General features: G+C 44.7%; 5 protein-coding genes across 6 annotated transcripts; 2 read left to right on the plus strand and 3 right to left on the minus strand.

Annotated features, from left to right (window-relative positions):
- Window positions 1-6,278: 6,278 nt before the first annotated feature.
- LOC108097868 lies at window positions 6,279-17,940 on the plus strand. The gene is made up of 8 exons (XM_043207326.1): window positions 6,279-7,021; window positions 11,013-11,188; window positions 13,705-13,800; window positions 14,808-14,948; window positions 15,003-15,220; window positions 15,650-16,056; window positions 16,415-17,073; window positions 17,189-17,940. Exons 1-8 carry the CDS (start codon window positions 6,279-6,281, stop codon window positions 17,908-17,910), a joined length of 3,162 nt encoding a protein of 1,053 aa, XP_043063261.1. The 3' UTR covers window positions 17,911-17,940.
- On the minus strand, window positions 7,966-9,688 carry LOC108098135 (zinc finger and BTB domain-containing protein 47). Its single transcript, XM_017200858.1, has 3 exons — window positions 9,516-9,688; window positions 8,665-9,415; window positions 7,966-8,248 (listed from the first exon to the last, which is right to left on the minus strand). Exons 1-3 carry the CDS (start codon window positions 9,577-9,579, stop codon window positions 8,050-8,052), a joined length of 1,014 nt encoding a protein of 337 aa, XP_017056347.1. The 5' UTR covers window positions 9,580-9,688; the 3' UTR covers window positions 7,966-8,049.
- LOC108098136 (sentrin-specific protease 8) lies at window positions 11,722-13,299 on the minus strand. 2 transcript variants are annotated; one of them, XM_017200859.1, is made up of 3 exons: window positions 13,224-13,299; window positions 12,587-13,161; window positions 11,722-12,260 (listed from the first exon to the last, which is right to left on the minus strand). In XM_017200859.1, exons 1-3 carry the CDS (start codon window positions 13,224-13,226, stop codon window positions 11,879-11,881), a joined length of 960 nt encoding a protein of 319 aa, XP_017056348.1. In that variant the 5' UTR covers window positions 13,227-13,299; the 3' UTR covers window positions 11,722-11,878. The 2 variants fall into 2 exon arrangements, with proteins under 2 accessions (XP_017056348.1, XP_017056349.1); XM_017200860.1 differs by lacking the exon at window positions 13,224-13,299 and having other exon boundaries at window positions 12,587-13,216.
- A 651-nt stretch (window positions 17,941-18,591) lies between the features above and the next one.
- LOC108098128 lies at window positions 18,592-23,864 on the minus strand. The gene is given in 7 exon segments (XM_043207324.1): window positions 18,592-19,716; window positions 19,780-20,097; window positions 20,158-20,786; window positions 20,873-21,621; window positions 21,624-22,418; window positions 22,725-23,665; window positions 23,756-23,864. Coding segments are annotated over 6 exon segments (4,236 nt in total). The 5' UTR covers window positions 23,392-23,665; window positions 23,756-23,864; the 3' UTR covers window positions 18,592-18,638.
- Window positions 23,865-24,193: 329 nt separating this feature from the next.
- LOC108098111 (NEDD8 ultimate buster 1) lies at window positions 24,194-27,792 on the plus strand. Its single transcript, XM_017200825.2, has 5 exons — window positions 24,194-24,462; window positions 24,531-24,680; window positions 24,842-25,300; window positions 25,367-26,164; window positions 26,409-27,792. The coding sequence occupies exons 2-5, from the start codon at window positions 24,561-24,563 to the stop codon at window positions 26,880-26,882; spliced, it is 1,851 nt and encodes a 616-aa protein (XP_017056314.1). The 5' UTR covers window positions 24,194-24,462; window positions 24,531-24,560; the 3' UTR covers window positions 26,883-27,792.
- Window positions 27,793-27,938: the final 146 nt, after the last annotated feature.

Genomic DNA, 27,938 nt, shown 5'->3' on the forward strand with positions numbered 1-27,938 from the left:
ATGAAATCTAAAGTGGTAATTCAAGAAGGTAAGTGCTTTCTTTTATATACATATAATATTCAATGCAGAAATTCCATTACAATTATGTTAAGCGAGTTTATCGCTTGTAGTGCATAACTAATTAGAATTTCGCCAATGAAACTCAATACTTTTGGCTACATGTAGAACGATTTGCTCGGTTTTGACCCTCCGTGATGGCATATTTATGCCAATTAAAGCCGTATGCAGTTACCGACCACTAAGGTTTCCCCGACAGACATTGGCTGTTGAAAATAGTCAGTTCTAGGCTAAGTAGAGGGAATATTCAGTTTCGGCCTTCGTGGGTAAACAGAAGCCTGAGGATTGAAGGGAGCGAAGGGAGTGCAATTAATGCATGCAAGTGGCCACAGATCCGGACCTAACTTTTGACCAACAGCCGAGGACAATGTTCAGTTGGCCAGCTCGAAGCCGTGGGCCAGGACAAAACTCTCGGAAGGTTGACCAAACGACATTTTTAATATTTGATGCGGTTTCTCTGCTGTCTGCGATTCCAACGGGTTGTTTCACTACCAAACTCAGTAAAAGTGTACACTTAGGTTTTGGATTTTAATAAAAAGTGGTTTGATGATATGATAATTATATCAAAAATAAACTAATAACATTTAATGAAGATTGTTAGTTAATAAGCAGAAAGCAATATCAATGGTTTCAGTTTTCATTTATTATTTTAGGATTTTAAAACAAATATTTTCCTCAGTGCCTCTTACTTGCTCATCACGTTATTTATACATGTATTCAAATTGTGCGGTGCTGCTTTTAAAGGCCTTCTAACTTTTTTCATCTTTCCACCGCTGGTTGGCCAACTTGTGTGGGTGGAAGAGTTCTTTTTTCATAGAATATTCGCTACAAACTTTAATTACGTGTATCACTCAGACAAGCAGTTGTCAAGCAGTGCGAAAAGCAGTCAATTGCAGGTCGCGTGGAAAACTGTTGCATATTTAGGGGGGCCAAAGGGTTAATTAACTAAGCGGGACTTCAAAGCCTTGTGTAAAGTGCTGCCTACGTGTATGTGTGTGTGTGTGTGTGTTTGTAAGTATGGCACACAAACAGAAGGATTTAATCCCAATTTAACAGGTCCTTGCTTTATTTTTAACCCGACGCCTGGTCACGTGCCCTGGGGTCTGCACACATACAGTACAGCTTAAGTGAATGAATATTTAATTTGTTCTCTACGAAAATAAAGCCATATTTTATAAATAAATAGAACACAAACTAAAATGAATATAGGTTTTTTCTTGTTTAAAGAAAAATTAGCCAAAGGCTTCACGATTTCAATAGAGGCAGGCTGCACTGTCTATATGTTCCAGGCCTTATTTAATGGAAAACACGGCCGAATGATTGAGTCCCGAAGTCGGGCAAATATTGACTCATGTTTTCGCTCGATATTATTCGCAATGAAATTGGATTTTTTCATATTTTTAACGAAATGCAAATCAAATAAATCGCTTCCCTTTTGGCCACCACAAGCTACCTTTTTATTGGATTGTGAGCCGTCAATTAAATACTCAATTTTGTTGACTTAATTTATGAGCCAGCCGGGAGCCATCCTGCGGACAGGCGAAGGTGGCAATGGATGTAGGCGTGCGGGCGGTGAGCGGTGAGCGGGTAGCGGTGGGCGTGGCAAATGCATGTGCAAAATTAATTGCGGGTCCTTTGCTCATTTCGTTTGTTGGCCACATTCTCCTTCCGCTCCACTTGCTCCTGAAGTTGCCGCTGTTGCCACCGGAGTTGCTGTGGATTTAGGTTAGTCGTTCACCTTAAATCAGTTAATGTTAATCAGGGTGCTTTCAGTTGGTGGTGTTTTAAGGAGCGAGGGGTGAGAGATGATGAGAGGATGAGGGGTCGGAGAACCTGTCACTCAGTCAATTGCTTCCGTTTCCGTTTGACGCTTCCCATCCGGCGCAGGATGAGCAAGTGGTCTGGTTATGGCTGCTCCTCGGCAGGCTGTCGGCATTGTTGTCGCTTCGATGGATCTGCGACTACAGCTGCACTGAGCGAAAAGATTACGTAGTTATACAAACAAAAATTAATTTTCAAAATCATGCATTTAGCTGAAGCTAAATAAACAAACTAAAACTTAACTATATAAACAATTTCTGTTTAACATGCAACACTGACAATAAATAAAAATAATCGACTATCACCAATCAATAAAAAAACATCCAATTAATCGAAAGGCAACACTTGACAATTAAATTTTAACAATAACAATAAATCACAATATGAACACATAATACATAATTGTAATAATGATAATACAAATTAAGTTTATATGTAATGCTAAAGAGTTTAACATTTACCTAATGAGTATGATATTCCTTCTTACTTATATGGAGCGGATTTTTCTCAGTGGTGTTTCACATACTAGGTATACGTACTCGTATATATATGTGATTGGGTCAGTCGGGAAGGCAGCGGAGCGTTGAGGCCCGCCCCCTGGAAGGCAGCAACCCTTCGCCAAGCGATTGGTCAATAACCTTAATTGCTCATCAATTTTCACAACGGCAACAGTGGCAAGAGTGGCAACAGTAGCAACTCAAGCAACACCGGCGACAACAGAAACATCGCCAAAGCGCTAATCAGTCAGCAGAACAGCAACAAATCTGTCCCTGCGGTCGATGTGTGTCACTATGTTAGATATCCTCCTATCCGATATCCGAGTCTTTGGGTCTTGTGCATTTAATCAATATTTGGTAAATGGCAACAGTAGCAGCACCACCAACAACAGCAGCAACACCAATAGCAACACGAACTAATCCCGGCGTAAATTGAAGCTGACAAAGTGTCGCAAAAATGTCCAAAAAGCGGACAACTTTAAAGCATCAATTTAGGGATATGGAATATAGAACTTATGCCCCGCACCATCTTGTTGTGAAAGCAAATAGTGGAGTGGGCAAAGTTTTGCCTTGGCCTTGTCAGATGTTGATGTTGATGTTACTGTTGCCGTGGCCAAAATAGGATTTAGGGGTCCACTTTCGCAAACAATGGACGACCGCAGCAAAGAGTGCTAAGAAACTGAGCCGCTCAACTTGCAACGGGCAACAAGAGGCCCTTGCAACACAGCAGCACAAAAAATAATAGGTCACATTGCAGCTGTGTAACAAGATTACGTGGAATTAGGAAAACATCCCATACCAATTAATGTATGCAACTAAATTCATCAAAAAACCACTTTAAGTAGCTTAACTACACCCACGTTTTGCTGTGTACCATAATTAATACCATTTAGGAATAGCAACTACATTTATTTTTAGCTTTGATTGCGAGTAAAAGTTTTGCGAATTAGTTTTGCCTTCGCAGCAAAATAAGTAGCTTAGAAATAAACGATTATTCACTTTTTAAATCCAACCCCAAATTAAATGAAAGAAGCTTATTATTCAATCTATTTTGCGTTGACCAGCACTGATATGCTAAATTAGGTTTAAAATTAAAAATTAATAATCTGCAGCTTTGTGTTGGTGTGTGGTGAAAAGCATTTTCACGAGTTCCCTTGGCGACGCAATTAATTAAAGGGAAAACCACTGTTTTCTAAGGAATTTTCATATGAATGTAAGACACAGAATGCAATAAAGTGGTGGCAAAATTAAAGTAGACAACTGCAATATATTCGCCGACAACTGAGTAAAATTAGCAACCCACACATACACTCCAGCACTCATACGCACACACACACACACACGCGACCATTTACATACCGCCAACAATATTAACAACATGGACGCGGGTGTGTCTGTGTGCATTGGCAAACATTTGACAGTTGCAACAGCAACAAAATGATACTCAAAAAATAACAAAAAATTAACAACAAAAAAAAGGGAAAATAAACTAGAAAAAAGGGCAAAGTAAACTGCCAAAAGGCACAACACAAACAAAAAACGAAAATTTTGTTAGTCCTCTCTTGCTCTACAAAAAAAACAAAAAAAAAAAAAAAAAACAGGGGAAACGAGGGGGAAAAATAAAAGAAAACGAGAAAAGTGTTGCCAACATTTGCAGCGCATTCAGATGAAAACTTTTACAAACTCTGTTGTAAACTGGGCTCTATGTATTTAAATGCTGAAGTAGAGATTGCAGAAGGCTTAATTCTACGGCAAATTAAAGCCGCGTCCAACAACTTGTTGTCATTAAATGAGCACATTTCGTTTGCTAACTGATTTCCATTTAATTAAGGTTTTAATTAATTTGTTTGCTTGTCAAACGGAAATGCTAGGCAAATATTTGAGTCTATTTACGCAAGGCAAATCGAATTTGGCCCATAGTTTTTCAACGCTATTTGCTGAGCTGACCGACGACAATCCCTTTGTCAGATTTTTCATCAACTTTTTCATCAGAATCTAATCATATGTTTCAGAAGTTGCAGGCTGTCGGCTGGTGGCTTAATTGTCTTTGTCAATGGTTTTTCGACTTATTTGGCCAATAAGCTGGCACGCCCTTTGTGTGTCCAATAATCGGAGGCTTTTGTTTTCCATTCAGTCGATTACACGTGTCTCCCATATGCATCTGCCATTTACGCCATTATCCAATCCAATTTTGATGAAATACGCTTCCTCCGAATCCGTCTATATGCAATATGATTGGACTTCGAGAATGGTACGATAAGGTGCACTGAGAAAGAGATTCTGATCTTTGTTTTACATTTTAGCTTGGCTAATGGAGAATAAGAGCTTAATAAGAAGACTTGGGTTTGCATTTTTGCAGTTAATGCGATTTCAGCTTTCGTTAGTTTCGCTCTTTTTGATTTTAAATCATGTTTAATCCAAGTAAACATTTTCTAAGAAAGCTTACGTTCGAATTTTATTGGTTAATGGAAATTTAAAAATTAAAGAAAAGCCCAAATGAGCTTAGGAATTTTCCCAAGTGCGGATTTTTGCGCTTAATCTTCAGCTTTTGTGCCGGACTGCTCTTGTGCCTGCACTCAGCAATTCCACACTTTCACAAGGTGCACTTAACCAGGTTCACTGAGGCAGATGTGGGTGACGAAGTGGGCGTATTATTTTTGGGGCAAAAGGGGGTGGGGCTTGGGGCTTGGGGGGGGTTTGGGGTAGCTTTGTTGGCCGTACCCTTTTAATGTGGCACAATCATGGCACGAACTTACCTCAATCACATGTGGGAATTCAATTAAATAAACGAGAGCTGCAGCGAAACGAGATGAGATGAGATGAGAGGGCTGTGCTTTTGGGCGGTTTGCAATAATGCTTGGATTTGCTGGCGAGTGCAGCAACAACTCCGATTGCTATATCCCATATCCGTATCCCCACATATGGCCACACACACAGACACACACCAACCAACACTTGCACACATGCACGCACACAGACAGACAGTGGGAATCCCCTAGCGACCGGAAGTCACTTTTAGCTAACAACGGAAGTTGCAAACGTCTGCTGGTTGTTGTTGTTGCCACTCCTGGTTGCCGCAGGACCACACTGCTATAAATTCGTTCAACATTTATTATTAAGAAGAAAGAATATTAATTTCTTTGCTTATAAAAAAATAAAAAGGAGTGGTAATTCAAGTAGATTCCCTATAGTTAAGATTGGTCATAACTAATTTGAAAATATTTTTTAAAACCGTTAAAACTAATTCCCAAATTAATATTTTATTTGATTTGTTATAATTACACAAGTGATTTTTTTTAATTTTAATACTCTCATAATTTCAGTGCACACATTTCGGTTGTGTAATGCTTGTGTTTTTAATATTTGGAATAATTGATGTCCAAGATATTCGTAACTTTCTGTCCGTGATAATGTGAAAGTTAATATTCTATTGGCCATAACCACTTAATTTAAGTCTGCCAAGAAAGCGACGAATCAGGGATTGGCGATGGACATCGTTGTGTTGTGGATTGCTGTTGGATGGTGACCATCAAAGGCTGAGATAAAATATGGCTGCTTTGTTTTATAATCAGTGCCTGTGAGCAGCAGCTAAAGCAACAGCAACAGCAGCAACAGCAGCAACACCAATACGATTATCACGTCAGCAACATCATCATCCGGAGCAGCCGAAGCGACTCGTTTCGGTTCGGTTGACGCTTCCGAGTCGAGTCCTTTTGGACAGGACCAAAGTTTCCCTTAGTCGAGTGAAAGTTCTTCAGCACAGCGGACGTGCCAGCCAGGAATTCAAACCTAAATCCTTTTTTTGGCGCGCTTTCAAAGTGTTGAATTTATTTAAGTTTCTTTTTTTTGCATTTTTTTTTTCGTTGTTTCGTTTCTCTGTGGAGTGGAAAGTTGAAAGTGAAAATGAGGGATTATCCATCGGTGCCCAATGTGTTTCGCGTGGCCTCCACGCACAGCATCAACAGTGAGAATCCCTACAACAACATCCGGCCAGCAAATGCCAACAGCAACACCATCGAACGCCAGCCGATGGCCATTCACCAGTTGACCACCAGTGCATCCATCGAGCACAGTCATCCATCGCAGCAGCAACAGCAGAAACAGCAACTGCAGCAGCCGCAGCAGCAACAGTTGCTGCACCATCAACAGCAACAACACCAGCAACACTCACCGTATGCAACATTGCCCCGAGGCCAGCGATTTGCAACGCAGCAACATCAGCAAGCTGGTTTGATCAACACTATCTCTGGCAGCATTCCAGCGACGGGATTTGATTCCCTGGCTGGCAGCTTCAGTGATCTCCAGCTGAACAACATAAGCAACATTAGCAATCACGTCAGCAACAGCATCAGCAGGAGCAACAACAACAGCAGGCGACAACAACAGCAACAGCAACATCAACAACAGCAACAACAGCAGCAACAGCAACACCAAAATCAACAGCAGCGACAGGTGGCCTTTTCAAGTCGCCACCAGTCGGTTAGAGAGGTGCAACTGCAACAGACGAAGCAGCAACATGTCCAGCGACGGCAGCAGCATCGCCTGGCCAGTGGTGTTGCAGGTGCTCCGGATCCACAGGGTGGCATCACCGATATAACCAGTGTCCACGGAGGTTACCTGTGGCTCCTCACACCTGTTGCAGCAAGGTTAGTACGGAATCAGGGCTCTATATAATAGAAAAACAGAACATTGCCATATATTGAATTGGAAATATTGAAATATAACTTATAAAGAAAAGATACCCTTAAAAAATAATAATATGAAATATATCTAAAATATATTCATTTTTGTTTTGCTAATTAAATTCCTGAAAATTTTTGATCTTCAAATAAAATATTAATTATATCTCAACAAAAGGTTAATTTGGGTTTATTTCGTGTTATAAATATGTTTATACCTTTTTTCTGCTCAGGGCTTGTCCCAGTTGTTCTACTTTATTTTTAGCCAAGTTTCAAGTGTTGTTTCTTTTAGTCAGCACAGCTTTATCCGACTTTGTACGCTACTTCCTATTGTGATTTTTTTCAAGGATCCAATGTCACAGATTTTTTTTGTGAAGGAAAATGCATGAAATTCCGATAGGGAGAGAACTAAGTAGTAGAATCCTTTAAAGCAATGGCGAACAACATGAATGCCAGCAGCTTGAATTCCAGCAGAGGACGCACACACAATTTCCGCCCATTCGGTTTATTTTTAAAGAAGCTAAGGAAAGCTGGTTTCACGTGCTCCGCAACTGGAAAAGGCAGCCCGTTTCTGTCACAGGAGCAGCCAGGACATCAGGACATCAGGACATGAGGACACTCCGACATCTTGCCGCCTTCTTCATCCTTGTTGCTTGACAAATAATTGTGTTAGCGACACAAATCACTGCAAAGTGGGCTTAATTTGTTCGCAAACTATTTTGCACGAAAGTGCACTGCAAAAAAATACTAAAAACACATTTTTCTTACAATTTTATTGTATATGTTTTGTGTATTGCAATTTGCTTTAAAATAACGAAGGAAAATATTTATTTAATATTAATTAAAATTATTTTGTTTGAAAGTGGTATTTGTGTTGGTTATGTATAGACAAAACAAAATACTCTTTGAAATGAAAAAAAGGCCTTTATTCAAATATCAAATTATTTCTCGATGTGTGGCACAAATGGGGAATAAGTGAGAGAGGTATGGCGGATTTATTTCTGGATTGTTCCCAGCACAAGTTGTTTGAATTCATTCGGTTTTGAGCTTCGCAACTTGTGCAGATTGCGCTCGCAGGCTTTGTTCGAGTGCATGCGTTTGAAGCCCGCTGTGCGGAAGACCTGGCCACACTCCACGCACTTGTGTGACCAGCTGTGGTGCCCAGACTCGCGCTGGTGCTTGTACAATCCGCGGCTGAAATGATAATAAAAAAAAATGTGTATAAATAATTGAATGCCGCCATGATGAATGTAATAAATCAGTGGTCGGCAAAGCAGTTCGCCGTGCTGTCACACGCACACAGCAGAAACGGCAAATGGCACACACACTTTCAAATAAAGCGCTGCAGTGCAACACACACGTACGTAAAAAGCTCACATGTGTGGCAACACTGTTATGAATATGTAAACGTATAAACAAGAATGTATGCCTAGGTTTCATACTCTCTATGAACATTTTGATCAGAATGTGTACATAACCTTCAATGTATGCCTACGTTACATACTACATACTCTACGAAATTTTAGATATGCATATATACATAACCTTTAATGTAGGCCAAGTTTTCATATTTTTTTATGAATTTTTTTTTACGTATGACTTGCACTTACCGACCCTTGAAGACTTGCTGACAGTTTGGCTTTGGGCATGGGTAAGTGCCCAATGGTGGCTTATTTTCGTCCACAAATTTGTTTTCCTCGTTTTCGAACATCAAGTTCTTTTTTGATTTCTTCTCAACTGGCTTGTTCTTCTTCGTCACCTCTTGAATCGACTGAAACTTGGCCAAAGTATACTCAATCTCTGGCTCTGGCTCCAATTTCAGCTCGGGATCGTCGAAGTCGAGATCAATGGTTATTTCCTCCTCTTCCGACTCCTTCGACTCACCGGACTCCTCCTCCTTCGATACACCGGACTCCTCCTCCTCCGATTCCTTCGACTCGCCGGTCTCCTCCTCTTCCTCCTCCTCCTGCGATTCGCCGCTCTCATCGGAGTCGAAAACCGGAACGGGAACAGGCAATCCGCCAACCTGAACGGCAAAATCCGAAATGGATTTGGCCACAGTGGCGGCCGATGGAGGACGACCACGACGGGGCTTGCCATTGTGGCTAAATTCATGGGTGGCCGTCGACGGATCGTAGCGCGGCATTGTCGGCGTGCCGGTTATCTGTTCGATTTCACTTCTTAAAACAATCGAGAGCTGGTTGCTCGACAGCCAGGAATCGCTTTCCAACTGCTCGCGTGACAAATTCGAAAATTGCCGATACGATTGAAAGCGCCGACTGCTGGCGTTGAAAACCTGCAGCTTCGTCGGCTCCAACGGACGTTCGTAAAGTGGCAAATTCGGGTGACGTTTCCTAGCCTCTGCAAACATCGAATACAAATACAAATACAAATACATCGCTTACAAATACTAATGCTAATTACCCCTTTTTTTATTCCCCTTATTTTTTTGCTTACTCACCTTCGTAACGCTCGTAGAATTCCTCGCGCTTGTTGTCATACCGATGCGAAAGTAGGCTGCGCATGACTAATACTATTATAGATTATTTTTTAAAAATTATTAAAAAAAAGGTGGCTGCAAAAAAATTGCAAATTAAACCGAATTTGTTCTATCGGGTTCAAAGGACCGAATGAAAGTGGGCAGAATCAGGTGATTAGCGTGACTTGCGTTTTTGACACTTGCTTTGCATTCGGCATGGCCTATTCGGTGAAAATTAATCGCATAAAAAAATTAGTGTGGTAAAAGTATTTAACAGTTTTAAGGCTGTTAACTTAACAGAGAAAACAGCGAAATGATTTCTTTATTATAATAAAAAAAACTCTTTTTTTTACTAAAAATTCAAATATATTTTTCCATTTATCTCCTTATGGAAACTTAATTGGAATAATGCAAATGCTCTGATTTTTATTCAATTAAAAAAATGTGTTGAACATCCCCGCAGCTTGCTGAATAAATCAATTGGCAATTTTTTAAAACAATATTGAGTACTATAACAACACATAAAATCCATCTTTGCACTTCTGACTACACTCGCTGTCGAACTGAGCAAATATTGGCGTTCGAGTGCACTCATGAATGTATTTACGAATACCTGGGTGACGAGGCGACGACTTCCTACTGCGATCCCTCTAAAAAAAAAACTGACCTTTTTTTCGCATTTCCAATGCTTCAATTTTTTTTTTACATTTTTCAGCGCCAACATTTTTATTTGTGCTCCTCGTTTTGGGTGGCGACATTTATTTGCATATCACTACGGGTGGATGTATGTGTGTGCGTGTGTGTTAGCGTCTGTGTGGGTGGGTGGGTGTGTGGGTTGAACTCGCTCACATTAACTTTTTTTGTTTTTGTGGATTTTTGGCCTCGTTTTTGGCAGTGCCCCCCCCGACCACAAAACAGGTTGAAGTATTTTTTAATCAGCAGCCTCACACAATTTTTGGTGCGACCGGAGAACCTGGAATAGGCATTTCCCTTGATTACACCACGACCCCAAAACTCGACGCCCACATCGATTTTGATTTAGAGAATGCAACTTTCTTCTCTCTCAAAAAGCACTAAAAAAAATTGGAAAAACGCTGTCTTCTAAATCAAGAGAAATTTTGAATGCAATACTTTTTAATAAAATTTCTTCTAATCAATTTGCAATAAAAACAACAATAGATAAATTCAATAAAACAAAAAGTATATATTTTTATGATAACTTTTATGAAATTTTTTTTAAATTAAAATATGGGCAATATTTTTCTAGAATTTTTCTTAGGATATCAAAAGATTAGTTTTATTTAAACAAAACCAAGTCTTCCTAATCGCTTCAGTTCTTTTTTTGATTTTTATCGTTAACTTTTGAAGATTCAAGTTTTTTTTATTTACATTTGTTGCAAAGGAGATTACTAAATTCATAACTCGAGTCGACTTTTTGTCAAGTGTATAATTCGCACTCCGTTCGTTTCGTTCCTGCAGCATATCGGTTGCCATTGTCATCGCCGCTTTGGCAGGACCCCAGTGGCTCTTTACGGAGGAGAAGCTGCCCAATGCCAACTACAATGGAACGGCCAACTTCAATGCCCTGGACGATGGCGCCTACATCACCAAGTACACAAAGTCCAGTCTCTGGATATTGTGCACCACGCTGCCAGGTGAGTGAGTTCCTCTCGCACATTCCTCGCCAGCCCTCGATGCAATGATGGTGGAGCCACACATGGCGAAATGAAGACAGATGTGCCATCTCCGGGGATTTCGTTTTCGTTCAGAGTGGTCCGATTTTTTGGTATTCCCATTCCCGGTTTGCCTTTATGTTTTTCCGGGAGAACGGCTTGCGGTTCTCCATTTTGGTCGCTTGGGCGACGAACGAACAATGACGTGTGCGCATCGCCTGGATTTTTGCGGTTAAAATAACCGAAGGCTCCGGATTTGACCAAATTAAACTGCAGTCAGTCAATTGGCCATCCAGTCATCCAGTCAACCAGTCAACCAGTCACCCAGTCACCCGGTCACCCGGTCACCCAGTCAATCAAACAATCAATCAATCATTCGCTTAAATAAGGCGCATTCCGGCAGTTGTCTTCTTAATGCTTGTTTTTTTTTTTTTTTGAAAAGATGCAGGTGAACTGAGCTGGTTTTTATGATGTTTGTGGGTTAAACAAGAAATTATAATAAGTTGTTGAACTTATCCGATTTAAAATCAATTTAATTTATGTATTAGTTGGTGGCGTATTAAGAACCATTTCTCTACAATTTGCAATGGCTTTAATCGATTCTCGTTAATTTTTGCTGCAACAAATAAAAGTCAACTGAACTTGGGGCGTCTTGGGGTTAGAAATCCCGCTTTAGCGTCCCTTTTTGGGGGGCAGGATGCCTCCGAGCGAGAGGATCAGCTCGAGCAGGTGGCTGCGCATTGCGGCGATTTGATCCCAGGAGATGAGCAGCGAACTGGTGGCATATCCGCAGCGGGCAACGTAGTCGGCCACGTGGTCGGCCATGCACATCAGGTGGATGCCGGAGGTCGGATCCTTGTTGGGGGACGACTGCTCCTGCTGCTGCTGTAGACAGCGACCGGTCACTAGGACGAACTTCCAGGCTTGGAGGGGCGCTCGCAAAGTTTCCGAAACCGCGGCGGCCAAAGGCGAGTGGCAGTTGTCCAGCGAATCAAAGTGGTAGAACTTGCCGTCCGGCCGGGAAATCAACAACAGAGACCAGTGTCCGTGGGCTCTAGTTAAATTTGAAAAATAATATTTGAAAGATAACAAATATATATATTAAATATTTAATTTAAATTGTTTCCCCATTAAATTAAAGATATTAAACAAATGAAGGGAAATATGGAGAAAATAAATTAAAAGCGCAGTTAAATAAAAATTTAAATACAGATCAACACCAATATGTATGTCTGTATTGGAAAATCAAAGTTTTAGGTTGATACAAATCCAAATAATTATAAAGTAGTGTTAATTAAAGGAACTTCACTTAGCTAAATGCTCAGAGACCCAATCAATCATTAATCATGCAAACATTAATTGGAAAAGCTAAGAACCCACCTCGGATGGGTGGCCAGCGGCAGGAGGATGAACTGCCGCTCGTGGAGGCGCCGTTCGCGGACGAGTGCCCACAGTTGCCGCATGTCCATGTGGCGCAGTCGGGCGGTCACAGCCGGATTGAGGAAGTACAGGTCCGTCTCGGAGCGGTAACGCCGCTGCTGGAGATACGCAAAGTAGAAGCCAACCAGGCGCTCATTGACGCCCTCCTTCGGCGATTGGAGCAGCTGGATGTCCGAGTGGCGCAGCGAGATGTCCATGAAGTGGAGCGCCACCAAGCTGGGCTGCTCCGCCACCTGACGGGGTCCGTCGCCACTGCCTCGTTCCACCAAGGAGCTGCTCGATCCGAACTCCTTTGCCTTCTTCTTCTCCTTCTCCTTCCCCTTTTCCTTTTCCTTCCCCTTTCCCTTTCCTTTGCTCTTTACCTTCGATTGTAGCTTGGCCTTAGCTTTTGGCTTCTTTGAAGGAGTTGGCTCCTCGTGGAGCTTCGATGGGTCCTTCGCTTTGAGCTTCTTCCTGGCCAACAGCATCCTGTTTTTAGGGGGATTCCTCGGGAGTCCGGTTTCATATACTCTTTTCTAAGTGCAAGTGTTTTTTGTTTTGTCTACATTTGTATTGGGATTATAAACTCAAGGATTACCATGTTCCAAAGCAAACTAATGACAATGTTTTATATTTAAGTAACAAATTGATAGAGATGTGCCACTTGTAAATCGGAATAAAATCAGAAAAGTTATGGGCACAGGAATGTTCGGATTTGGGACATAATAAAAAATGACAAAACATCGATAAAAAAAAAACCAAAAGTAAACTAATGATGCAGCATCGATAATTAAACCAAAAATAAACTAATGATGCAACTTGATAGATATTTGAATAACAAATTCATAGAGATATAAATCGGATAAAAATTAGAAAAGTTATGGTTATAGGAGTGTTGGGATTGTATTGTTGGGATGTATGCAACTTGTAAATCGGAGAAAAATTAAAAAAGTTATTGGAAATCCATATTTTGCTAATTTGGAAAGGAGGGAGGTTATACAAAATTCAAATGGGTTCAAAGTGTGAGGAATACAAAGATTGTTTATGTTTTTGTATTTTTATTTAATATTTACTTTTAGGCCTGGATGTTGACTCGTACAACTGCGTTAAGATTGACTATTTTCCCAAGGAGGGATACCAACCGGATCCGCACGACTCGACAGCTGCGATACCCTGTAAGTAGCCACTATCAGCAGCTTTTCTTCGAAACCAATATATGCTCCATAAACAAAGGAGTATATTTTTAAAGACCCTGCGCACAAAATATTATTTTCCTCCGTGTGCAATTTCAATAATTGGCCTGCTGCCAAGGCCTCCGCTTGATGAATCCATCTTAACTGCCCCGTTTTAAGACTCAACTAAATCCTAATGGGCTTAACAGGCATTTGCCATTTAACCAGGTGAATGTCCCCCTCCTTTCCTCATTTCCCGCACTTTCCCCTTCGATGACTAGAGCAAATTGAAATTGATTTATTGTTGTTAGTTGGCCCACAAACGCACATGTACATAATACAACTTTAGTTGGATGAATTTTAATTAAAGGCCTTTGGCTTCGTCGGCAAAGTTTTGTTCCAATGATTTGTGGTCTCGCCGAGAATGAAACGAAATGTGTATCGGGGTCAGGCGGTGACAACAGTTGAGCATTTTCAATAACCATTATAAGATTTTTGCCCACATTTCATAGCTGGCCAAATGAACTTCCCCCAAACAACACACAAACACTTTTCTCTTCTCGGCCAAAACACCAATATCGAAGGCCAGTTGAAATTCCATTAATTTTCACACAATTGTCCCCATCGATTTCAAATATTCCCATTAATTTTGTTTTGTTCCAGCGGTCAAACTAATTTCAAACTGGCCGCGGGTAACAATTTCGAAAATAAAACTATTAAACAGTCGGCCAAAAAGGGCGATGCTCTCCGAGTGCGAGTATTTTTTTTTTGGTTTTCTTGTTTTTAAAAGGTACCTTCTTTATCTCTGCGAGTTTTTGTTTCGCCGCAGGATATTTTGCCACTCACCGAAAGGACAAAGGGGAAAAAATTGTTAAAATCACAAAAGTTTGAAAGTCAAAAGACAATTATAGGGCTTAAAAAACGGACACCAAACAGGGGACCAATATTTTATTAACATTTCTTTCAAAAGCAAGTAAAAAACGCAATACTCCTTGATTATTATTTGACAGATACGGTCACAAAGTCTTGCCCAATTTTCCTGGCTGCCGGTATCTTTTTGGTGATCAGCTTTATAGTTTTCCTCATCCCGACGTGCTCGCACCAGAACAATCTGTATTATTTCAGCGCCGGAATTCTCTTTATTGTTAGCGGTGAGTACGTTAAAGTTCACAAAAATTAACACACTTTAGTTAACTCGATTTTAGGTCTGGTGATGCTGATTGGCCTGATTGCCTATATATCTATACTAAAGGCCGAAATCGGCTCGAAGTTGAGACCCCGCTCCACTTTGCAGCCTGCTCTCATCAAGGTTTCCTATGGCCAAAGTTTCTTTCTCTTTGTCTTTGGATTTATTGTCACGGAATTCGTTGGTGTCCTGAACATATTTCTATTCATCAACTTGCAGGAGATTAGCTACTACAGTGTAAGTGATTTAAATAAATCCATGGACTAATCTAATAGAAATAAACCATGAATAATTAGGTGTATAAAATATTATTAATCAACAAGCGATATTAAGATACTTTTTTTCTTTTTGCCATTCAAGTTATCATCTTGCAATTATCATGAAAACACCTTTTTTTTTTGTAACAACCTTTGAAGTAACCTTGATTTGTCAGTGAATTAGCTTTCGGTTAGTGCATCCTTGAATCCCCCATGACATTGGCCACCTCTTGATTCGCAATTCTCTCGCTTGACTGCAGAAACCTTTCAAGTTAAATGCATGCGTCGCCGGATGAGTCCGCCGGGACTATCTGCAACTTATCCGCCGCTCCCTGTCTACTCTATCCACTTAACTTACTATACATATAGTACATAGTATATATATCCGCATATATACGTCTTCCTTTAGCGCCTGCCCTGCTTCAGTGTGGCGAACATCCATGCCAAGTTCAAGGAGGGCCAGCGCCCGCTGAGCGATTCCTACAAGCGCTACAAGCAGCCCGGCACCACCAACAGCACCACCACCACCACCAGCACCACCGCCGCCAGCCAGGAAGGACTCGGTGGTGCGGGTCAGGGACAGGGACAGGGACGGGGTCACCACCAGCCGCAGTCGGGGGTCCAGCCCACCCACGGAATCCTCAGGACCGCCAACTCGCGACTCCATCAGGTCCACGATGCGGGTCGTGGACTCCATGGCAATCCCGGTCTAATGGGTCATCCCGGCCAGACTCAGACCCTTCCAGGAGCCTGTCGCAAGCATCCCAATGCCGGCTCGAACTTGAATCTCTATCTGCACAACGATCTGGAAACGCGGTGAGTTCGGTTATACCATTTTCGTGTTAAAATAGAATGAAACTAAATTTTATTCAGTTACAATTTTAATGAATTATTTTTATTCACACTTACACAAATTAAATCAGAAATCAGAATTTAACTATTTGTTTTTATTTATTGAGAATAAATTGTTCTGCATTTTAAGAATCAACTTATGATATAAAAAGCACTATCTACTTTAGATGGTCAAATAATAAATAAATTCTATTCCTACTTCGATGAAACAAATTCTTTTCCTTAAGTTCTATACATTTTTATACTTTTTCAATACAATATTAAAATATATTGTTTTTTTTTTTATTTATAAATAAAATTGTTTGTGGAACCATCATTTTAGCTTTTACTTCGAGAAGCCGGCGGTGTCGAAATGCAATCTTCACTCGCGCAGTTTCGCCAAGTCGCTGAATGAGCTCTGTCCAGAGGCAACGGTTGCGTCCGCTCCTGTTCCCGTTCCCGTTCCCTGTCCTGTTCCCCTTTCCCTACCCGCTCCTGCCCCCTTGCCCGCTCTTCCCTTGGAACCCGACCCCCTGCCGGCTCCCCCGCTCTTCGCCGACTTGCCACAGGAGTTTCCGCTCACCCGATCCGTGTCCACGGCCACCGATATATATCCGGCCTCCGGCCAAATGAAGCGCAAACAGCAGCGGAACATGGCCACCAATACGAACACGAAGATGTCCAACAATCCGCAGTCCCACTCCCAGCTGGAGGAGCAGTCGCGACTCTGTGGCCTGAAGAGGGGCCTAAGGAAGACCAAGGATGAGCTCTTCCAGGAGTTCTGCCGACGGGCCGGGATGCGCAGTAAGCCCAAGAACATCTACTACATCAGTGGCGGCGAGGATGAGGAGGCGGACGAGGAGGAGGAGCAGCCGGAGGATCAGGGAAAGCGGGAGGAGCCCCCGGAGATTCCCAATCGCGATGATGACGACGACGCCGACGGGGATGATCACGGTTTCAGGCACTTCCGCATGGAGGAGGACCACCTCTACGTGGTGGGAGGTGAGATTAAACCTCTTTAAATTTTCTATTTAATAAGTTATATTTTTAAATTGAAAAATAACATTTTTTAATGGTATTCTATTTTTTTTTTTATTGTTTTTATCCCTATTTGCAGACCACGCCCAGTTGGTGGTGCCGCGGCGGTCGTCCATGTGCGTGGACTCCTTGGGCCAGCCGCTGCGCAGGCTCAACTCGAACCTGTCGCTGCACACGGACACCAATGGGGGCTTCCCCGGAGTGGGCGGCTATCCGGGGATGCGGATGCCCCTGCCACTCGCCGCCGATCTCGGCCAGAGTCGCACCCTGCCGCGCTGCTTCCTGCGGCAGTCGTCCGACTCGCTGGCCTCCCAGGGCTATCCATTGGGTGCCAGCCAGCAGAGGTTCTCCCAGTTGATGCTCAACCAACAGCAGCAGCCGCAGCCGCAGCCGCATAATCGCTTCGTCTCCTCCACGCTGACCTTGCCACTGGTGGCATCGGCTACCAAGCCAAACCAGGCCCAGGTGCAGTGGCCCCCGGCGATTCCCTCTTCCCCATCGAACTACTCGAATGGCTACCAGCAGCATCCGCAGCCCATTTATCCCGCCCCGGGGAGCCAAACTGCCACTGTCCCTGCAACTGGGGGAACCGGAGGAGTGCCGGTCTCGATTTCCGGTCCGCCGAAGTTCCAGCGCGGCTATGCCTTCGACGATCAGCAGCGGAGATCCAGCTTCGTGAGCGACGCCTTCGATCTGGACGAGATTGAGAGGGAGCGCCGGCGATCCCACGCCAGCCTCTTTGGGTTGGGTGCTCCGGGATCCAGGGATCCCTACGATCTCATCAATGGCACCGCCGTCTAAGTCATTATCTCATCAATCGGCCAATGAAACCGAGAGCAAGTACTTTTTTTTTTGGATGAAGGTGACAGAAATTAAGGAATATATATGTCTATTGCAAAAATGAGAAAAAATAACCATTGAGAAGTGGAAAGGAAGTATTCTTCGGGTAACCGAAGTTATTATACCCTTGCAGCTAAAACTAAATCTTCTTGATCACATATGATGCTTATGAAATATATATCTTTAAAGAACAAGGGGAATTTACAATTTTTAATGGAATAGTCGTCCGTCTAAATAATTCAAAAATTATACATTCAATAATTCCATAACTATGTATTTTATGTTAAACGACAAAGAAGTCATCACTAAATTCTAAAATTGTTCAGATTTTTTCATTCCTATATCTTCTGCAAGGGTATACTTATACAATCAAGATATAGATGGTCTCAACAGGTCTACATAAATTGTTAAATGTAAGCGCACAATTTTGGTCTCATCAAATTTATCAAAAGTACACGCAGGTGTAAACCGTAGTTTAAATGAAAATAGGTCATTGAAATTAAATAAATGCGCACTTTTGGCCAAAAAAAAACTTTTATTCTAACTTATGTTCAGTAATGGGTCACATTTCTCGAAACCTTCTTTAAAAAGTGCAACTCTAAACGCAATTAGTAAAGCAATGAAATACGAAAAACGATTAGATTTGTTTTCTTTTTACAAGTATTTATTGAGGTTTTGCGTTATTCGTTTCACAGGTTCATGCGTTTCCAGAACGCCTGGCTGTAGGAGGTCTCCGGAGTGGAATCCCGGTGGTGGCCACCGACCACCGCGCCCGTGACCAGATCCTCGAAAGCTTCAACTGGAGATCTTCCGGGCAAGGTGGTGCTCTGCGACGAGCTGGAAGTGGAGATGTCCAGGTGGAGGACAGGTGGCTCCTTTTCGCAGATCGTCTGCAGAGTGGGCGCCGTGTGGGGACGAGGCGGTTGCAGCCTCGTCTTCGTTCCCGATCCCGATCCTGGGTTGGGTGCACTCAGAGGTCTGCTAGTTCGCTTGGCGGGAATCGGTGGGTCAACGCTTGGTTTCGCTGGTTCTCCGCCACCGAAGAGCAATTGCATTTTGGCCATGGATTGCTGGAGCTTCGAGCTCCTGGCTTTGTTCGCTTCCACGGGGGGCAACTCCATGCTGGAGCTGCTGCTGCTTGAGTCCAGGAGCGGATGCGGCGTCCTCACGCCGAGGGCTTCCTTGGCCTTCTGGAGGAGCAAGCTCATTTCGCCATTGCTGCTGCTCCTCGTCATGTCGGGAGTAATATCGGTTAGCAGGCGTTCCAGTTCCGGTGGCTTAACGGGATTTAGGGCTTCTGGGATCTCCGGCGGGGCGATAGCCTGCCAATCCTTCTGCATCTTCGTCGGGAGCTCCTCAGTTTCCCTCCTTCTCTCCGGAATAATCTCGCCCAGCAGTTTGTTTCTCGCCTCGGAAATGGCATTCGTAAAGGGATAGCTTTCCTCCTCCTGTTCCGATAATCCCAATGGAGACGAGACCTTGGAGTCCAGCATGGAGCCTGGGATAACGCGTTGGACTTGAAGCTCCTCCAGTTGCGCCAGGCTGGCTGCATCCTCCTTGCGAACCCGTCGATGCCAATCCCGGAAATTGTCCAACGTGCGATTCATTTGCTCACGTTCTCGCAGGCAGCTGGAGCGGATTCGCCGGGCCTTCGAGGGCTCCTCCGTCGCTTTCTGCCCGGAGGTCTTCGACTTGGCCTTCTCCAGGTAGCTGAGAAAGCTCTGCTCGAGTAGGTCGCTCTCCTGTTCCAGCTGCAACATGCGCGTTCTGTTGGAGGAAACAATTAAACCATTATACCTAGAACTGCTGTTAAAATTGTTAAAGAATTACTTAGCACTCAGTAATGCCTCCTCGAAACTGGGACCCTTTGAGGATTTGATTGCTGATTTATTGACTGCAGTAAGTTGTATTGGAAGTGGTGCTATCGTGTTGGTGGCCACCGAGTGCATGGAAGGCTTTGCAGGATCGGGAGGAAGCGGAGCGGGTTCTGGTGAAGTGGTGCTCTTTTCGGCTGGTTGAGTTGGCAGTGAGATGGCTGCAGTGGCGGATGGTAAAACATTTTCCACAGGTGGTCCACCTCCTTCGGGAACGGAATCTTCTTTTGGAGCACTGAGGCTGCCACTTGCAGTAGCAGCATCTCTGGAAATACTGAAAAGAATGCATATACTTAGTTGCAGATCAAAAACTAGGATCAGGTAAATAACCCACCTTGGTGGAGGACCGCCAGGAGGAGAAGTGCGATTCTTACTACTTCCTTTCACAGCATGAACTTTAGAATCGCTGGGTGCCTTAGGATTATTACCAGGAAGTACAGTAGGCGTTGGATTAAGATAGGTTCTGGTTCTGGTGGTGGTCGTCGTAGTAACCAATGGCAAGGGATTGCTGCAAACTCGAGGATTCACGGCCACAAGGGCACCTGCAACCGGAACTTCTCCTGGCGGTGCGATGGCCAACAGTTGAAAGGGATAACTGATTCCGGAATACGAGTGTTGTTCCACAAAGGACTTGTCCAAGTTCACGGCACCAGGATTTCCATCGGCAGGATGCTCTCCAATGGCATTCCTCCCAGGAAGAGGGGAGCAAGTCTCGCTGGAGGTAACTTCGGAGGTCTCCGCCGAGTTCCAGTTGCCAGGTGCTCCACCTTCGCCTGCCGATCCATCCGTCCACAAGGGCAGGATGCGGGCCGCCTGCTCCGCCGCGAGCTCCGTCTGCTGGATCTTCTCCGCCAGCTGCTGGTGGTGTGATTCGTAGTGGTCCAGCAGCCGGAAGATCTTCTGCACCAGATCCTTCGCCTCCACCGAAGATTGCGAGTCTCGCTCCACTCGTTTGCAGAGAGTCTGAGTTGGAAATTGCAAATAAAAATGATGTACACAATATTATATGTTGAAGTAATTAAAGTTGTGGTACTTGGCACGAGACTCACCCGCCAGGAGTTCTGCCGCCTGCTGAGTCGCAGCATCTCCGCCTGGTGTCGCAGCTTCACCTGGTAGAGCTCGTCCAGCCGCGCCTTCTGCAGTTCGAGTGCCTTGTTCAGGGAGAGCTCCACCCGCTCGAGGAACACCTGGCCACTGGAGCTGTGCAGCATCTCGTGGATCCACTGTTCGTAGGATCTCTTTGCGGCCCCCAACTGTGAGACGGTCTGATTGCCAGCATCCAGCAGGATCTTCTCATCCGTTTGCGTGTGCACATTCACCTTGCCAGCCGACTTCCTTGTGGTTTGGGTTGCTCTACTGGTCTTGGGGTTCTCCACTTGACTAGCGGTATCCTGCTTTTCGGGCGGTGGCTTCTCCCGCTTCCGCCTGTCGAACTGCTCCTGCTTTTGGCCCTCCTGCACGCCCATGAAGTGACCATGTCCGAATCCCTCGCGATAGCCCGCCTTGAAGCCCTTGTGCTCGCCCACCGAGTGCTCCTGCTCCATGGAAAGGTTGAGCACGTTGCCCAGCAGCTGGACACATCCACAGACGTCGGTCATGAGGTGCTCCATTCGCTCCACGGACACGTACATCCTGCCCTGCGGCCGGCGAGCCTTCTTCTGCACTTTTTCCAGGGATTGCCGCACCACAGCCAAGCTGGCCAGTTGCTCTGGGTGGAGGCGTGGCAGCCGGGGAACAGGCACGTCCAGAGCGGGCAGTTGGATGGGTCCCAGGTCCGAGTGGACCACGTCTTCCTGACCCCCCTACTAGCCACCGGCTCAGCTTTCTTCTCTTCGGATGGAAGTTTGATCACCGCCTCGCTGGGATTGAAAGACTGACCAGCCTTCGTAAGACGCTCCCTTTCGCGCAGCTCCTTCTTTAGGAGATCCTCGAACCCTGAGGCGTTGATCACCTCGATGGGCGGCGCACAAGACTTGGCCAAGTGGCGCAGATTCCTCATCAGCTGATTCAGTTGCTGCTCCACGGAGTGCAGCGATTGTGAAACGCGGGCGCCCACAAAAACACTCCTTCCGTCGGCGCCCAAAATCAACTCGTGCTCCTCCGCCTGATAGAGACCACTGGTGTCCACCTCGGGGCGGGCTTCCAGGCAGGCAGACGGCTCCGTTTGGCAGCCGGAGTCTTGCAGGGTCACTGCAGGCGGCTCCTCTTTCGCCACAGGAATTGTTCTTCGAATCTCCACCAGCGATCGCATGAGAGCCAACAGCAAACACTGCGTCTGACCCGCCAAGTCCTCCGCGTAGTGGGCATCCACTATGCGGTGCAGTTCCACGTCCTGTGGCGCCTCCTCGCCGCCCACCACCGCGGTGAGGACTTGCTGCAGTTCCTCCGGCTGGAATCGGAACTCCGGTCGCTTGCCGAAATCGGGCAATTTGTGGCGGTGCGGCGTCTCGCTGCAGAACACCGACAAGGTGAAGTGGCAGTTCTGGGAGTGAAGGAACTCCGCCACCAGTGTGTGCAGGATCATCGCCAAAGGAGAAAGGAGCAGCGCGTGGGAGTGGGCCATCTGCACCGCAGCCGCTTTGCTTAGAAGCTGACCTGGAAAATAAAAGTGGATATTGTAATTAGTGAAAAAAACAACTGTTTTTATTTATCTTTGATTAGATTATCAAAAACATTTTAGATCAAATATTAAAAACAAAATAAAGGAGTGGAAAATATATCTACAAGCATTTTCAAAAATATTTAAAACCATTTCGTCAAGAAAAACGAGAAATTTTTATTAAGGAAACTATATTAAAATACAATCATTCCTTTAGAAAAAATAAGTATCTAATTTTAAGTATTCTTGTTAAATTTGTACGATCATCACGATATGGCTATAGTTATTTTTTTAAACCTTACCCAGAGCCGTGTTATTGAAGCAGTGGATGAGCTCCACCCGCAGGTGGGAGTGCATTTCCCGAGCAATTCCCTCCTGATCCAACCACTGCCGGAACTTCACCTCGAATTCCTGTTCCGACATGGCGGCCAATTCCTCGAGCTGTTCCTTCAGCCGCTCGGCCTTGGCATCGTAGTCGTCCTTCTCGACTATCTTACTCTGTTCTGGATCCTGCGCTTTCTCTAAGGGAGTTGGTGGTTCTGTTCTTCTAGGTCTTCTTGTTGTGCGAGCTCCGGTTGCTGATGATCCTCGTGAAGCTGCGAAAAAGGGAAATTGTATTATTTCGGTGAAGATTTGTTGGAAATTAAGGGTTCCACCTCCAATTACACCTCCGGTTGTCCTGCCAACTCCCGCTGATTGTGGACGCTCCTTGGGATTTGGTAACCTCCGCTTGGAGATATCCCTGTCGGTGCTCATCCTGCGATGCTGTCGCACCCGCTGTGCCGCCGCTGCCGCCGCCGCCGTCGCCCGTTCTCGCTTCAGTTGCTCCTCCCGCTCCCGCTTGGCGGCCTCGTGCTTCCGCTCCCGCTCGCAGGGAATCCCGCCCAGCCTACCGCCTGCCACCACATCCCGTTGTTTCGCCCGGAACGAGGCCGTCATCGTGGTCGCCGGCAACTGGCGGGTTTTCATGTCGACGGGAGTTCGATCGGTTCTCAGAATCGGATCTCTCTATTTTTACATATATCGGGGATATATCCTTCGACGGCCGCGTGCGTTCGCCGTGTGCGAGTAACTGAAATTTCCAGGTGAGGCGAGCGCGAGAAACACTCACCACCGGCGAAATGTGACAGGTGCGACGAGGCATGCCCCGTGCCACCTGGAAAACGAGGGAGGGGGTCGACCAAAAAGGGGTTGGTCCGGGTCCTTTACAACGTCAGTTGGTGATCCTTTCCGAGCTGATAGCCTATTTTACAAGAAAATAAAAAAAAAATTGCATGGAAGCACTCGACGAATGCGAAAAAAGCTCTTATCTAATTATCAAACTGTTACTCACTGTTAAGCCATTATGTAGTTATGATATAAGGGAATCCATCATTGAAATGTCTTTACAAACTTATTGGTGGAAACTTTGCTCGAACTTGAATTTAAATTTAAATTTAAATTAAATCGGTTCAGACTATCGATTTTGGGCAAACAAAAAACTAAGTGCTATAACAGATTAACATCTTCACCAGCTAAAAAATAAGAAACTGCCATTCTGAGACATTTGAGTTAGGCAAACGATTTAAATTTAATAAACTAATTAAATGTAAAAACAAGTAAACAAGTTGAAAACACGAAATGCCTTGATTATTTTGCATCAGTTAGCTTATGCAAGATTAAGCCTTGTGCAGTTGTTAGCTGACACTTTGCTGACTGGTACAAAAGTTGTTCTTGGTTATCGATAGCCAATAGGCGATTTAAAAAAGAGAGAGTCACTGAGAGAATTTTTCGGCCAAGTCCGATTCGCGGGCACCCTCTGTTGCGTTGTTGAAATTTCTTTTCCAAAATAAACTAATTTTGTTCAGCATCCGAAAGAAACTGGTTTTTTCAAGCATTAGTTTCTAATAGTTTTCGGTGCAGTTCGATTTGTTACTGTTTTCTTTTATTTACAATAAAAGGCCAAAACAAGCTGAAATCGCTGGCTGCCCATCTTTCTTTGTGTAGCGCCCAAAAACACATGTGCGCCGTTGAGGAAGAAGAAGAACAATAACATCATTGGTAAATATTATGGCTTTCTTTGTGTCGTATCTCGGAAGATCTATAGATTCGTTTGTATATTTCACCAGAAGCACTTCACTTGCATCGTCATCGCGGGAATGTCGCATCTAGACAATATCTTAATCCAGGTGCGGGCACGCCTCCAATCTGAGGGCGTAAAACTCTGGGAGGAACCGTACTACTCCGAGGATCTCGGCAGCATTGAAGGAGCTTTAGAGGTTCGAGTTCAAACACGCATTAAACAAATTTCAGTAGTCCGATGGTTGAATACCTTTGCATGTTAATGTAAAGTTTATATTAACCTGTAAAATCAGTATACTTCCCAGAATTCAGTCTAGATGCATTTAGTGTGTTAACAAACAATCGTTTTTGCTTGCAGAATCTGGCCAATGAGTACTCCCGGAAACTAAGTCTCGATGTTACTCGTTGCAAGTTCATTTTGACGGAGCTGCAGGAGAATGCACTCCGTAAGCTGGCCGCTCGTCGAGAGTTCACCGCCACCGGAATGGCCACGTTCAAGGTTCGCCGCATTGACAATCGCAGCGGCACCACCAATATTCTGGACATAAAGTGCGACCTGAACTCCCTGGGCTCCGATCTTCAGATGGCCATAGCCGACAAACTTCAACTGCCGAATGCTGATCACGTTAAATGCATTGCTGCCGGAAGAATGGTGGCCACCGACGCCACTCTCGCTTCCCAGCAGCTAAAGAATAACCAGCAGTTGCTTGTGATCGTGGGCGATGGGGATAATCGTAGCGAGGCTCTATATGAAAGGATCAATCGCATCAAGGCCGATGTGGAGGCTGTGGTCTCCTCGGAAAATAATCTCGTAGAGGTAGGTTTATTGTTAACTGCCAATACTATAACTATTGGGCAGATGGTAATGGTATTTATCCCATAGATGGAGGACCAAAATGGCAGCCCAGTGTTTTTGCCACCCGCTGAGAATCGCGCCCTGCTCGTCGGTCTGGGCTTCTGCGAGAAGGCCCGTGCAGCCGTGCTGCGTGAGGATTATGACGAAGCTCTGCTCCTGCTTTTGGAGGCCGACGAAGCGTTTGCCACCTGTGACTCGCAGTTCCTCGAGTCGGTGGACAACTACGCGCTGCTCAACTTGGACATAGTGTGGTGCTATCTGTGCCTAAAGAACGTAACCCAACTGCCTGATGCCGAGCGTCGTTTGGCCATTTGCGGACGCAACTTTCGTCGCAGCTACGGCGAGAACTTCGAGAGACTGTACTCCCTGAAGGGCAAGGCTTGTCCAGAGCGAGCCTTGATCATGCGCCTTCAGCTGCTCCAGGGCGTGGTTATGTTCCACCAAAACCGTCGCGACGAGGCCTTCGAGCGATTCGAGGCGGCCAACATGCTGCTGCGGGAGCTCAAGATCAACGAGGACCAACTGACACTGCTGGTGGAGATGGGCTTCGACGTGACCGAGGCTCGTCTGGCCCTGCGCTCCTGTTCCGGCGAAGGCAACGTTGAGCTGGCAGTGCAGTTCATCCAGGAGCGTCGCCAGCAGCTCAAAGATGCTCGAAAGCAGTCGAAAGCGGAGCGGGCACTGCAACGTCGTTTGATGCGGTCCGATGCCAACGATAGCAATTGGGTGAATCCTCGCAGTGTCTGCACTCTTAACGAAATGGGATTTGAAGTTGCTCTGGCTACAGTGGCCTTGAAGCGCTCCAAAAATGATCTTGCCAAAGCGGTAAGTCCAGCAAAAATGTATTATAAAAGATTATGAAACCAAAAACGTGAAATTAAGCTATGATTGACTAACTTTAAAGGCGATTCGATTTTTACGTTTGAAAAAGTACATTTTGAGAAAAAGGTTATGTTTATTAATTACTACTGTTGGTAATTAAATTGCCGAATTGTTATTTGTTATTTCTTAATTATTTTAAAGTGTAATACTGTTGCTTTAAAGTAAAACACTGTTGAATTTCTTTTAGGTGGAACTGCTGCAGAACGAGCCGGATGAGCTGCGCTCCGCTGTGCCACCTACGCATGCCTCCGTCGACCTGGTCAAGCTGGGCCATCTCCTTCAGCTAGGATTCAAGGAGGAGAACGTACGCGTGGCCCTCGAGACCACATCGAACGACGTCGAGCGGGCCATCGAGTGTTTGCTGCGCGCCTTCCAGAGCGAGGATGAGCTCAAGCAGACCATGGAGCGTGCTAGCCGTATGATCGAGGGCCTCGACTCGGATGGGCCTTCCACCTCGACCTCCGCCGGTCAGATGCAGGCTGCTCCCCCGTCGCCGATCATTGAAGCGGTGCTGAAGCACGCCCGCTCCGAAATGGAGACCAACAAGGCTTACGAGCGCTTCAATTCCGACCTCAGCCAGAACGATCAGGACTACCTGGACTTGCCGCTCGTCCAGGAGGAGATGGTCCTGAACGAGTATCTCAACCTGCTGCAGCAGTGACATATGCACTCGCCTTAACTTTTCACTATCTCCACTCAAAGCAGATAAACGTGAAACCGGTTGTGGAGATAACTGTAATCATGACTTGTCTATATCGCAAATCGTAGTCTTATAATGGCACTTAAGTGGCATCCAGTTCCCCGCCCCCCGCTCGTCGTTGTTTGTCCAGCTCGGCAAATAGTAACATATAAAGATTTATAAGTACGTGCCTGCCCCTTCTATTGACAACTGCGAAATGTGATTACGCCGAGACAGCCGAGGTAGAATCCACCTTTCCGAACCACCTGAAACTTGTTAGCGCCTCCAGCAATTACCTATTTTCATTTTTTATTTTGTTGTTTTTTTTATGTCGTTTGACTCTCGACCCGGCTCGAGCGGCAGCGCTTGATTGGCTCCAGTCGTGACCTTGCCGAGGCCAAAGGGCGCCGCCCACTAAGCTCATCCCCTTGACAAATTAAGTGAAATAGGATTGGTCTTCTCTAAAACTAATCTTTAACACCAAACAGCTTCTCAACCGCACAATTTTCTAAAGAAAAAGTAGCATCAACAAGAAAACTACTTTCCAGCACAATTACAGGAATACCTTTTATTTTTTAACTATACATGGGTATAAAATTGAAGGTCATTGCAGGATAAGACCTTTGATATTTGTGTTCGAACCGGTTTAAGGAAACCTTTGCTTCTTCGAAATGAAAAGAGAGCAGATGTGAAAAATTAGTCATTCATACTTTTAGGATCACAGTTCACAACTTGTTTTAATGGCTGTTAAACTTATGTTTTCATGATTTAGGTTTAGGCCTGTGATACAATGTATAAAGAAGAATAATTCTAGGGCCAGTGACATGTCCAAAGAAATGATGTTTCAGAATTTTTTACTTTGAATAAATTATATACGAGTATAAAAAGGCAATTTCAAAATGTTTTAAGCTTTTCTTGATTGGAAAGCAGCTAAGTAGAGGTTGAAGTAAGTGAGCGACACTTGAACCTCCCATTTCCCCATTAACCCTTCTCTATTCCAAGGGGGTTGGATGCGTGTTGTAAGTGGGAGGTGACGTC

This window comes from Drosophila ficusphila, unplaced genomic scaffold (assembly GCF_018152265.1).
Source record: "Drosophila ficusphila isolate 14025-0441.05 unplaced genomic scaffold, ASM1815226v1 contig_197, whole genome shotgun sequence".
NCBI classification, from domain to species: domain Eukaryota; kingdom Metazoa; phylum Arthropoda; class Insecta; order Diptera; family Drosophilidae; genus Drosophila; species Drosophila ficusphila.